The sequence below is a fragment of the Anabrus simplex genome, chromosome 2, assembly GCF_040414725.1.
Source record: "Anabrus simplex isolate iqAnaSimp1 chromosome 2, ASM4041472v1, whole genome shotgun sequence".
Classification (NCBI taxonomy): Eukaryota; Metazoa; Arthropoda; class Insecta; order Orthoptera; family Tettigoniidae; genus Anabrus; species Anabrus simplex.
In genome coordinates, this window is record NC_090266.1 from 480,156,416 (window position 1) to 480,169,781 (window position 13,366).

Sequence of the window (13,366 nt, forward strand, 5' to 3'; positions counted from 1 at the left end):
ATTGGATTCAGCTACAAAATCTCGAGCTTGAACGATGTAGAAGGGTACCGTTATTTCTCGTGAAATGTATGAAGGTAAAAATTTGTTTGCTAATGAACAGTACGAATTACATTTTGGTAAAGCTGTAGCACCCTTAGTAGCACTGACTGACCAGCTGCATGCATACATACATACATACATACATTATAGACCATTATGCCTTTCGGTACTCGGCCTGCAAGCCTCTGTAAATTTACTACACATCACCACAATCCTCTACTTGCAACTAGTGCTGTGGCCTCATTTAGTTCTATACCTCGTATCTTCAAATCGTTACAAACTGAGCCTAAACATTGACATCTTTGTCTCCCTCTACTTCTCTTACCCTCCATACCAGAGACCATTAATCTCCTAGGTAAACTATCCTCCTCCATTCGCCTGACGTGACCCCACCACTGAAGCCCGTTTATGCCTACAGCTCCATCTATCGAGATCATTCCTAACTTAGCCTTTATCTCCTCATTCCAAGAACCTTCCTGCCATTGTTCCCACCTGTTTGTGCCAACAATTATTCACGCTACTTTAATGCCTATCACTTCTAAGTTATGAATAAGATATCCTGAATCCACCCAGCTTTCACTCCCGTAAAGCAAAGTTGGTCTGAATACAGACAGATGTAAAGATTTTCGCCCGGGAGCCAACTTCCTTCTTACAGGATACTGTTGATCGCAACTGCGAGGTCACTGCATAAACTTTACTACAACGTGATTCAATCTCACTATATTACCATCCTGGGAGAATGCACAACCTAAATACTTAAACTTAACTACCTGTTTCAGCTTAGAATCACCAATCTGACATTCAGGTCTGTTGAATTTCTTACCTACTGCCATCAAATTAGTCTTCGAAAGGCTAATTTTCATACCATACTCGCATCACCTATTTTCAAGTTCCAATATACTAAACTGCAGCCTATCGGCACAATCTGCCAAAAAGACCAAGTCGTCAGCATTGGTCAGACTGCTTGGTACATTTCCACCTAACTGAATCCCTCCCTGCCACTTTATGTTTCAACAAGTGGTCCATGTAAACAATGAACAGCAAAGGTGAAAGATTACAACCTTGTATAACCCCTGTAAATACACTGAACCAAGACCTCATTCTACCATCAATTCTCACTGCAGCCCCATCGTCAACATAAATGCCTTTGATTGATTTTAATAATCCACCCTTAATTCCATAGTCCCGCAGTATGGCGAAAATCTTTTCCCTCACTACCATGTCGTATGCTTTCTCTAGATCTACGAAACATAAACAACTGCCTATTCCTCTTGTAACATTTTTCAACTACCTGGCGCATACTGAAATCTAACCCTGACAACCCCTATGTGGTGTGAAACCACACTGGTTTTCATCCAACTTCCTCTCAACCACTGATCGCACCCTCCCTTTCAAGATGCCAATGAATACTTTGCATGGTATACTAATCAATGAGATACCTCGATAGGTGTTGCAATCCTTCCTGTTCCCCTGCTTTTGTCCAATCTGAAGGTATATTAACAAACCATGCTAATCTTACTATTCTATGAAGCCTTTTCATCCATGCCTTCCCACTATACTTCACCATTTCATCTATTCCTGCTGGTTTATGACAATGGAGTATATTTACCATCCTTTCCACTTCCTCAAGAGTAATTTCACCATCATTTTCCTGCACCCCACCAGCTTGGTTGTTTGTTGACACCACCAGGAAGATTTTCTTTCCAACGAGAAGATTTTCAAAATATTCTCTCCACTTGTCCAGTGATTTCCTGGGATCAATTGAGTTCACCTGAATTACCCAAAACACTGTTCATTTCCTTTTTTCCTCCCTTCCTAAGAATCTTTGTTTATGTCCAGAAAGGATTCCCTGCTGCTTGACCTAGCCTTTCCAAGTTATTACCAAAATCTTCCCACGACATTTTTTTTTGGATTCAAGAACTATTTGTTTCGCTCAGTTTCTTTCATCTACGTACAATTCCCTGTCTGTATCAGCCCTTGTTTCGAGCAATTTCTGATAAGCTTTCTTATTAAGTTTACAAGCTGTTCTCACTTCACCTTTCCACCAAGATGTTCGCTTTTCCTCATCTTTATACACAGTTGTTCATAGGCATTCCCTTCCTGTTTCCACCACAGCATCCATGTATGACACCCATTCTCTATCTATATCCTGAACCTGCTTACGCTCCAGTGTTCGAAATTTCTCAGTAATCATATCCATATACTTCTGTCCAATTTCCTCGTCCTGGAGATTCTCTACCCTTATTCGTTTGCAGGCAGTGGTCTCTATCATCAAAAAATCCCTGAAAAACTTGTACATTCCTAACAGACTTCCCGAATTCAAAGTCAGTTAAGATATAGGTTATTATGGCTCTCAAACCCCTAGCAGTGAATAGCCTTATGATTGAAGAATGTATTCGTAACTGCTAAACCCATACGAGCACAGAAGTCCAACAAACGCCAACTCTTCCCATTCCCATTAGCTTCCATATCTTCCCCATGTTCATCTCTCGCATTGAAATAGCCCATTACTACTATCCTATCCTTCCTGTTGTCCCTGACTGATATCACTCAAGGCTTCATAAAATTGATAACTTCTTCCTCATCTGCACCCTAACTATGTTGCATATAGTATTCCTGATAAACCTCCCTACCCCACACTCTGTCCTTCCCTTTTTAACACCTGTCAAATACACTTTATAATCTCCTATCTCTTCTTCGTTATCTCCCCTTATCCGAACATCACTTAGTCCTAGCACATCCTCTTTGCCGACTCAAACAGTTCTACTATCTTCCTTCCATAAGCCCCATTAATACTGATTAACCCCCCTCCCCCTCCCTATCGAATTCCATTTTGTTCACCACTCTCGCCTGTCAAATGGGAGTGGGACTCCGTTACTCCCATAGGTCTGAGCCTTGCTTAAAATGTTCTGAGCTCGGTAAATTCATGAAGCAGGATGCTATCTTACTTATACACAGTCCAAGTGCCAAATAAGGAAGGAGGTCTTACTATCCCCTAATGGGTAACAATGCAGCTGTTCCTGCAGTTGACCCTGTCACGGTGTGAAGTCCATCCTAATTTGGGTATAGTGAAACTGAAAAAAGTTGGTCGATTGCCTAGATTTGTTTGGCAAGTAAAATCATTACAGGAGAGGAACAGATCGAATTGCCAAAAACAAAGATTTGCTAAAAAAAAACCCACAGGAATGTAGGCTTATCAATTGGAACTCTGCAGAGAAATTGTGACGACATATCCCACCGGTACTTGAACTAGTCCTGGACGGAATGATAAACAGTAACTTCACAAGGTAGCACTATCATTATTTGAACTTAATTTAGATCAAAGGGTTTTGACCACAGACAAAATAAATCTATATAACTAACCCTTCATCACCCCAACAAGCCAGCATCAAAGATATGCTGCTAAAAACTGCAAGTCATGTATTTGAACTGGATGTCTCAACTTGCAATGTCGGTATGTGTGTTCCCCAACTTAATATTCAACACAAAACAATAGGTCACCTGTTGTAGTTGAAAACTGAGCTGTTTAACCTGTAGAAACAATCTTCACTCATATCCTCCTAACAGCAAATTAAAGGCAGCACAATTTTTTTAAGTTTTAAGGAATAACCTACAAATATACGTTTTAAAAAAACTTTATTTTTCCGTACATACATTTTCAGGTTATTTTCAACCAAATAAAAGAGCACATGGGACACAGTGAAGAATTATGTAACATAAGTGTATTTACCAAACATCGCAAAATTTGCTTTCATAAGAGGCTGTGGTACAGTGTGGTACTGGGTTATTATTGACAGCCCATAGAGAGAATTTACAAGAAAATAGCTTTCCCTGGCTTCTCTTCTACAGTTACCTTGATATTTGATAAAATGAACCAGTTAATAGAAAAATAAAAACTTTGTCCTTCCCTGGTTCAAGAATTCAAGTATTTCACGAGAGGAAGGTTGTCAATCTACCTTCTGTCGAAATACAGTTACAGCACAATATTATAAAAATTAGCAGGATGAATTAAGTAAAAAACCAAAGCAATACAAGTGATCTGCTTTTGACTTTAAACCGACAGCAGACATATAACATGGAAAACTAATAACATTTACCAAGGAATATTTTAAAGCAGCATTACTGGAACATCACACATGAAGAACTATACGAAGTTTAACATTTAAATACTTGTTCAATGTTTACTATTTAAATCTATTACCAGTGAAGGTCACTTAATTCCTAGAGGCTAAAAATTACTTCCTGGGCATCATTTGAAACTGAATTTAAATGTTCACCCTCCACCTGTCATAAACCAGAAAACATTTAATCAGTGATCACTTCTCACCATCATCATCTGCTTCTACTTCAGCTACTTCGGACACTTCTTCTACCTCCTCTTCATCATCCTCAACAAGAACTTCCTCATCTGCATCTCCATCAACATCACCTTCACCGTCATCACCTTCTACGTCCTCTTCCTCCTCAACTTCATCTTCAACGACCACTACAGAATCATCATTATCTTCTTCTTCTTCACTGTGAAAGTGAAATTACACCACAATACAGAAATAAATTTCCTCCCAACAGTAACAAAAGGATGATTCACATACCTGAAGCAATAAATGCAGATCTCTTACTTTATTTCATTACTTGACTTACAGTGGTTTCTATTGATAATTTTATGTTAACCTGTTTAAAATTCCTAGCTTCTCAGTTCAAAACAAATGAAAGAAGTAAGGTAAGAAGGGATATCTTTTAGGAAGATGTTCTAAGTTACAAGTAGCAGGATAATGACTTCCAACGCATACGAGCTTTAAAGTGATTAAGTTACATTAAAATTAATTCACACTGTACAACAATTTACGTGATGGACTAGAATTGGTCTAATATCTGTTCACTTATCTAAGGACTGGTGAAATACATAAAAGGTTTTGTTACATGGAGCAGAAAAGAGACAATCACTTCTCCCAGGCTCCTATGCATCATGAAAATGAAATCCACCATTGAATATGGTTCCAATGTATGGGACCCTCACCAGGATTACCTGATTCAAGAACTGGAAAAAATTCAAAGAAAAGCAGCTCGATTTGTTCTGGGCGATTTCAGACAAAAGAGTAGCGTTACAAAAATGTTGCAAAGTTTGGGCTGAGAAGAATTGGGAGAAAGAAGACGAGCTGCTCGACTAAGTGGTATGTAAGAAGATGATACATTAATAAAAACCATCTTTCCAATACATAGCAATCCTTTATATTTAGGATAAAACCATTAACAGATATTAAAATTAGGACATGTTTTGCTCATACTTTGTGAGCATCATCAGCCAGAATAACCTAATTCGAGGTAGGTCAGGGTCCTGATCCCAGTACATATAATGTAAACACTTCTAATAATACGATAAAACTAATTACAACAATTTAAAAATATTCAGTAAGAATGTAATATGTCTATTAAAACATTTAGTGACCATTAAAATAGCTTGAATTGTAGGTGAATGATAAGAAATGTTAGTGATACATTGCTGTGAATGATTATTCGTGCGGAGCAATGAACGTAATCCTCACACGATGGCATTAAACTGTTTATAGTTGTGAACACTTTGTACACAATAGAAGTGAACCATTTTGGACTGGTATCTGGTTACAGATGTCTTAAGATCACATGTGCTAGTTGAAAAACGAATTGTATAGATGGATTAAAACATCACCTGGTTAGTGTGAAATGGCTTTAAGAGACTCCCTCGTGTTATATTTCATCATAGTGTTATTCAAGATATACTGTCATTGATCTTCGAACAGGGGACTAAGAGAACTCATAGATGAAAAAATATGAAACAGGTGAGCCCTGAAAAAAGAAGAGAGGTTATGCAAGTGTCAGTTGCTACGATTTAGAATATGTCCTGCTGTGGGGAAAAAAAAAAAAAAAAAAAAAAAAGCGCTTACCCTTGTGTTGGTTGAGGTTATTCTGACTGATGATGCTCACAAAGTATGAGCGAAACATGTCCTAATTTTAATATCTGTTAATGGTTTTATTCTAAATATAAAGGATTGCTATGTATTGGAACTTTTTTTTTATTAATGTATCAACGTCTTATTCTGAATTCCAATACGGCTCTATAATGAGACTTACAACTTGCAATACAACTTGTAAGTGGTATGTTCTGAGCTGTCAGCGGAGAGATGGAGTGGAATGACATTAGTTAACGAATAAGTTTGAGCGGCGTCTTTGAAAGTAGGAAAGATCACAATATGGAGATAAAATTGGAATTCAAGAGGACAAATTGGGGCAAATATTCATTCATAGGAAGGGGAGTTAGGGATTGGAATAACTTACCAAGGAAGATGTTCAATAAATTTCCGATTTCTTTGAAATAATTTAAGAAAAATCTAGGAAAACAACAGATTAACTAAGGGAATCTGCCACCTCGGCGACTGCCCTACATGCAGATCTGTATTGATTGACTGATTTTAAGTATAAGAGGAGATGGGACTAAGAGCAAATCTGCACTATTAACAGGAATGAAAATATACCTAGGAGAAGATGCATCACGACAGCCATACAGATGTTCCCATTTATAAAAGTTTCACCAACAAAAGAACAAAAAAATAAATGAAAGAATGTCCCCTAACTGATGAAACTTGAAGCAGGAGTTATATCATACGAGGGCTGCAAGTTAAGTGGTGGTAATATTGAGAGAACACAATTTTTAATGAACTACAAAGTACAATTGCATTACATTCCTTCAATGTAGTCTAACCCTCAAAGTCAGCCAAATGTCAGGAAGCCATAGGGGACCGTTGGCATGGAGTTCTCTGTCGATGACAGCGACGGAGCATCCTACTGCACGGGGTACAGATACTATGTCAGGAAACTGTCAGCATCTAGGGGTTCATTCAACTTCGGATACAGATCAAAGTCGCAAGGACTCGTGTGGTGAGTACAGATGGTATTCCAAGACCTCCCAATACCACCACTGCAAAAACAGCCTGACACTGTTTGTGACATGATGTGCCTTGTCATGCAACATAAGGCGATCATCTCTCAATAAATGTGGGATGCTTGCACCACATAGCCTGGCAGAAATGTAGCTCCAGAAATTAGCAATAGCAGTCAATGTTGACCGTTTGTTCCTCAGGTACAGCAAGCGTAAGAGTAACACCCTCGTATGCATGCCACAATCAACTAAGCTGGGTTCCTGTCAAAATTTCTGTGGGCATGGAAAACCTGGGCAACGCAATTAATTTGTTTGATGCTTTAATTGAGGCTCATGCCCACACCTCATCAATGGCGACAGCACGCTGCAGGAATGAGACCCCTCCTTTACAGTATCTGTCCAGGTGTATGCCAGCCAGTGCATACAGGTGCCATATCTGTACCTCTGTGAATTGTTGTGGAACCCAATAGGACACAATTTTCTTCATGTTAAGACATTTCGTCAGTATGGGTCACATTGTTTAACGACGGATCAACTTCTACGGAAACTAGGCAACTCACAATGTCAATCTGATCTTGAGTAATGGACAGCGGACCTGTGCGGTGCAAATCTCCTGTCTCATTCCGAACCGCAAGAAACTTCATTAGCCATCATACAACCGTCCTATACAGTAATGCATTTTCACCACAGTCTTCACGTAATTCTTGATGACATTCTCATGCATTCAACCTAGATTTGAATCCACGAACGCTGATCACCTTTTGAAAACATGCTTTCGAGCAGTGAAATAGACTCTTCACTTTAACGCCTCACAGCAACAACACTCCCAACTGGATGCCCATCAAACGCACACTGCACATTGACAACAGTACCACCTGACTACTCCCATACCCTAATTGCGCATGCCCGATTTCCTGCAAGTGTCTGGACCATGTTGCCACTACTTTATTTACAGCCCTCGTATTATGGATAACTTCATTACTTACACAGGTATGTGTATATATGAAAATTTTGAAATAAATAAATAAAATAATATAGACAGCACGTGTACGACTGACGAAAAGATAGCAAGAGTACCTATTTCTGCTAATGACCTCACTTGAACTGTGACACTGCTGTAAAAAAAAAAAAAAAAAAAAGTGTGGCGACAATAGGACGTCTCTGTTCATGTTGAAACGAGACAGAGTGATGTCTGCAGGCTTCAGAAACCGATAACAGATAAAATTCAAAATTAATACAAAATGCATTTCAACACAATTCTGGCTCATAAAAACATTACCTTCATATGCATCTACATGACAACAAGCACAATACTAGCCACTGAATTTCAGATGAAATACATTTCATTACTTAACCAGTCAACATTGTCTCTGATGATGATGATGATAATAATAATAATAATAATAATAATAATAATAATAATAGGAAAGATTCAGTAAGAAAATCATATTGTGTTATCAGATGGGGACAGAAATGAGGATAAGCACAATCAGGAATACTGGATCAGGAGTTAAACATTGTAAGTTTCAGAGAAAAAGACAAAGAGCTCAAAAAAGTTCCCAGTATTACGATTCCACACAATATCAAAATACTTTGAACATTAACTGTATGCTAATGTACAAGAGACAGTTTTGCTAAACCCAGATCAGGTTCGATATCCGTACGAGGCATTTGCCGTGTTGGTCAGTTTAACAGCATCACTAGCAAGGTCAGTGGTATATAGACAGCATGTGTAGGACTCATGTTGGAACGACAGAGTGATGTCTGCAGGCTTCAAGAAAACGTCACAGAGAGATAACAGACGCAAAACAACGAAAGGCAGGAAGAGATTTTGTTGCTTTAAACACGCTGCATGTCGTAGGCCAACTGCTAACTCGTTCCACCAGGATCTTCAGAGACGCACTGGAATTAATGTGTCAGATCAGACAGTGCAAAATCAGATGCACAACGGAGAACTGAAATCAAGGAGACCTGTGCAGGAAGGCAACCTTTCATAGCCCATGGTATTAAAATACAGTTGGTATTTGTTAATAATATTGCAGAAAACCGTGATCTCCATGTGTACACCACACCAAGGTGAAATGGCCATTTTCACGTTGAATTATTTGCTAACTGGTTTCAGCAACCACCTTCAGAGCAATGGATATAAATAAGCGCTGCCATAGTTTAAAGATTTCTAATAACTTAATGCATGAAACTGACCATTAATTTGAAATTACTGCAGTCAAGTAAAGATCAATCGAGCATCTTAGCTTTAAAAAAATAAATCCATCAGTATAGAACTTTCTGGAATCATTTCATTCGAACACTTCCCCTTTCTTATTGCTAATAAAAACAACAACAACAACAACAACAACAACAACAACAACAACAACAACAACAAGTAGAGCAGTCAAATTAATCAATTAATAAAAAAAGTCTCACTAACCAATCAAACTGCTTTAACCGATTAAAATTTTAGTGTGGTGAAGAAAAAATAACTTCAGTGTGGCGCAAAACCTGTGTGGGGTATTGTTGTCATTTAGTGTGCAAGCCTCAACTCTCTTAAGACTGACAGGTCATTAAAGTAAGATGATACTCATGTCCGTCTTTCAGAAAAGTAAAAGCAATAACACCTCATTAATTGCTTTGTTATAAAACGAGGGTTATGAGATTGCTCTTACAAACTATTGGAAAGGAAATAATGGATAGGATATTGTAGTATATTTACGGACCTTTACAAAACACAGGTGGAATAATAGGACTGTCATTAAGGAATTTCCAGGAAATGTGCGAAGGGACACATACCAATTGCCAGAAAGGAACAGTAGAAAAAGTGACAACTTGAAGCTCAGTTCATGTGTGGTTGTTATTAAGAAGACCGTACAAATATGGCTTATGAACCAATGCAAGGAAAACTTCGAGAAAGTTTCGAATTTGAACTAAACAATTGTGATAAGGTGACAGAGTTTTGTTAGAAATGCAGAAAATCATTCAGTTATACTGCAAGTACTAGTCGTCTTCAATATCATCTAAAACATATTCATCCTTTCCTAGTGTATCTGCGTCTATTAATGTTACTACTAGTTCATCTTCTCAGTCAACGTCGGAGCACCTTATAGTGAAGCCTGTGTCCTGTAATAAGGAAACAAATTACGAATCAGCTAGTCAAGTGGATTGTGCAGGATAGCAGGCTGGTCAACACTGTCTCTGATCATTGTCTAGAAGAGGTTTTATGGGAAGCTCTCAATTCTCACACCATCTTCATTCTAGAGGCACGGTAAAAAAAAAAAAATCAAATTGTATGATGTAGAAAGGTTAAAATTATTAGACAAACTGAAACATGTAGAATTAGCCTCACGGGGTATTTTTGGTCTTCCATATCTAACCGTAGCTACGTGGGGGTTACAGCTCACTGGATTGATTCCAACTGGGAATATTGTAATTCAATATTACAAGTTAAACAGGTGCTGCTAACTGCACTGAAGAATTTTAAGATGATGTTCGTGAACAGGTTTTGGAAGATAATGTAGTCATGGTTTACACTGACAATGCAAGAAATATCGTTCTACGAGTTGAAAGAGCACACGTTGACAATTTTCATTGTGCAGCCCACAATCTACAATTAAGTTTAAATAAAGCTATAAATGATGCTGCTATCAGAATATTACTTTCAAACTGCAGGAAAATAGTGGGACATTTCAAACACAGCCCATATCTAATCAGCTTGATAAATTCAAAAGAACAAGGCCTTGATGCTTGTAAATTATAACGGGACATAGTTACTCGATGGAATAGCACATATTTCATGTCCAAGAGCCTTATGAAAGCTAAAAGGGGTATTATATACATTCTATCAACTCACTTTTGCAATATCAAACCTCTAAGAACAATTGAATGGGAGATGATAGAAAAAATTATTGTATATCTTAAGCCATGCTTAGAAATATCAGACCTCCTTGGTGGTAGCAAGTATGTGACAGGTAGTGTTGAATTGCCTGCAGTATCCCTTACCACCCTGAGATATTTTCTTTGAAATCTGAATTTTTTTCTTACTTCAATATACATAATAACTCTGAGCCTAGATTTCAGGAAAAATGGTAAAAAAATTATTTTCTTCGCCGTTCTCGTGGAAAACCACCCGCACGATCATGCTACTTAGGGTTTATTTGAGCACATTTCTTTGCTGAATGACATGTTGAGAATATGAAATTCTGTAAGTGGATGATTTTATTTACAGTGAATCAAATTATGAAGTAAAATAGGTTATAAAGTATCGATATAGGACTAATATAAACAGAATATTCTTTGAAAAGTAGTCTTCGGTTCAAAGCCGGTTGGGGACTCAGTGATTGACGTGTAGGTAAACGATTAGAGAATGATTATCAGTAGAATCATTATCTCCTGTGTGTCCTTCCTCTTCATCAATATCGCCACCGTGATGAGAATCATCAGAATCATTGCCTACGTGTGAAGATATAGGTTCAGGTACCCACTCATCATCATCATCATCTTCATGGTGTAAGTCCTCACAATCAGATGCATAGGTTAACCTCATTATTTCTTCATCTGATATCCCTAAAATTCGCATTAATACATGTATTTTGTATTCACATAAGTATACTAATGCTTACTTAGAGAAATCTTCCCAGAATACTAATGATCACTTTTGAGGTTAGAAACACACCATTACCTCAAATTAAACCCTAACCTGCAACATCGTGCTAGTTACAGATAGACAGTTTATTATAACCACTAGGTTCAAAAACTAGCATCGTTAAGGATATGTATACCTTCTATGACGATTCTAGGATGTTTTTAAAAGATTCACAACGAAATCAATATGTAAAGATAATAAAAAGGGACAATTTAACTTGAGGCCATATGGTATGTTTTGTTTACAAAAATTTAAGCACATACGCTGCCTCCCTGTGCCCAACTATCAAAATAAAAACAACTGCAATACGAAGCGTGGAACCCGCACTATCATTGCAGGGGAAACCGGCTAGTTTTCGTTTAATAAAATAAAAACCCAACTCGCACGAACGTGTGGCTCAGGGTGGAAAGGGGTAACACTTGAAAGGATCTTTACGTTGCTCCGATGTCGATCTTGGGTACACAGCTAAATTTAAAGAGACTCTTGTAGAAGATTTATTGACAAGGATAAATGATTGGTATAATTTGAAGACATACCTGGAAGCTACTGCTCTTGATCCTAGATTTAAATATCTCAGATGTATTGGAAAAAAAGGACGGGAATCCACGTGAAAAATAATTTCCGAGAGGGACATAGAATACAAATTCCAGTAAAACCATGCAACAAAAAGAGGAAACAGAATTTTGAAACTGATGAAGACGAACAGGATTCTCGTCATGCCATTTCAGTTTCGAGTTTGAGACTGCTTGAGATGGAGATTGAAGTCTACAAGTCGTTGGTGGAACAGGAAGATGACTTGGCAGACCCTCTGCAATGGTGGAATATACATTCAGTCCTACTTTCACATCTCACACGCATAGCAAAAAAGTTCCTTTGCATTCCATCTACTTCAGTCCCTTGTGAGAGCATGTTCAGTGATGCTGGAAATATTTTTACTAAGAGTAGGGCAGCTCTTAGGCCGCGTGCACACAGAGCGCGTTTCGCATAGTGTGTCGCGTCTTGCTCAACACTAAGCGCCACGCTAAGCATAACCAGTGCTTTATTCCTAAGCCAGGTGTTCACACTGTCGCGCTCTGCTGCGCTGAGCGCCTACCTTAAAGCTAAGCGAAGCGCCAGACAACGCGCAATGTTGGTTAATTGCTTAGCGCTACCTAGCTGGTTCTGAAGTTATGGAAGAAGAAATTATTCAGGCAGTGTTTCAGAGAGAAGAAATATGGAACCCAAGACACAAAAACTATAAAAATGTAAATTTTTTGCCAAATAAGTAGACTTAAGTATCTACAACACAGGTTTATCGCATTCCTACAGTGAATATATACAGTAATATTATTTCTACTGTCACACTTTATTCGGCTTAACTTTGTGACAGGGTGAAAATGCGTATGGATTTGAGTGTCGGAAGTGTTCAAGAAGAAGTTCGGCTTGCCAGGTGCAGGTCTTTTGAATTGACTCTCGTAGGTGACCTGCGTCGTGATGAGGATGAAATGATTATAAATACACACATACACCCAGCCCCCGTGCCAATGGAATTTACCAATTACGGTTACAATTCCCGACCCTGTGACCAAAGGCCAGTACGGTAACATTTAGCTATGTAGCCGGACACTTTGTGACAAAGTACATAGAATCTCCCAGACTCTGTCATATCGGTTTATAATTTTGCCAACGGAGGGTGGTAACATGAAGAATATCACTGTTCAGGCTAGTAGTGGGCTTGGAAGTAAATATTTATGTTTATGAATTATATTTGTCACACATTTACTCCACTTTTGTTACGA

The 13,366-nt window shown here is 38.2% G+C and overlaps 1 protein-coding gene across 3 annotated transcripts in view; it reads right to left on the minus strand.

Moving 5' to 3' along the window:
* Nucleotides 1–13,366, minus strand: part of LOC136864190 (protein SET) — a 267,970-nt gene that overhangs the window by 58,755 nt on the left and 195,849 nt on the right. For all 3 annotated transcript variants that reach the window (XM_067140857.2, XM_067140858.2, XM_067140859.2), the window contains exon 6: nucleotides 4,367–4,557. In XM_067140857.2, the coding sequence (XP_066996958.1) occupies nucleotides 4,367–4,557 (191 nt within the window). The remainder of the gene's footprint in view (nucleotides 1–4,366; nucleotides 4,558–13,366) is intronic.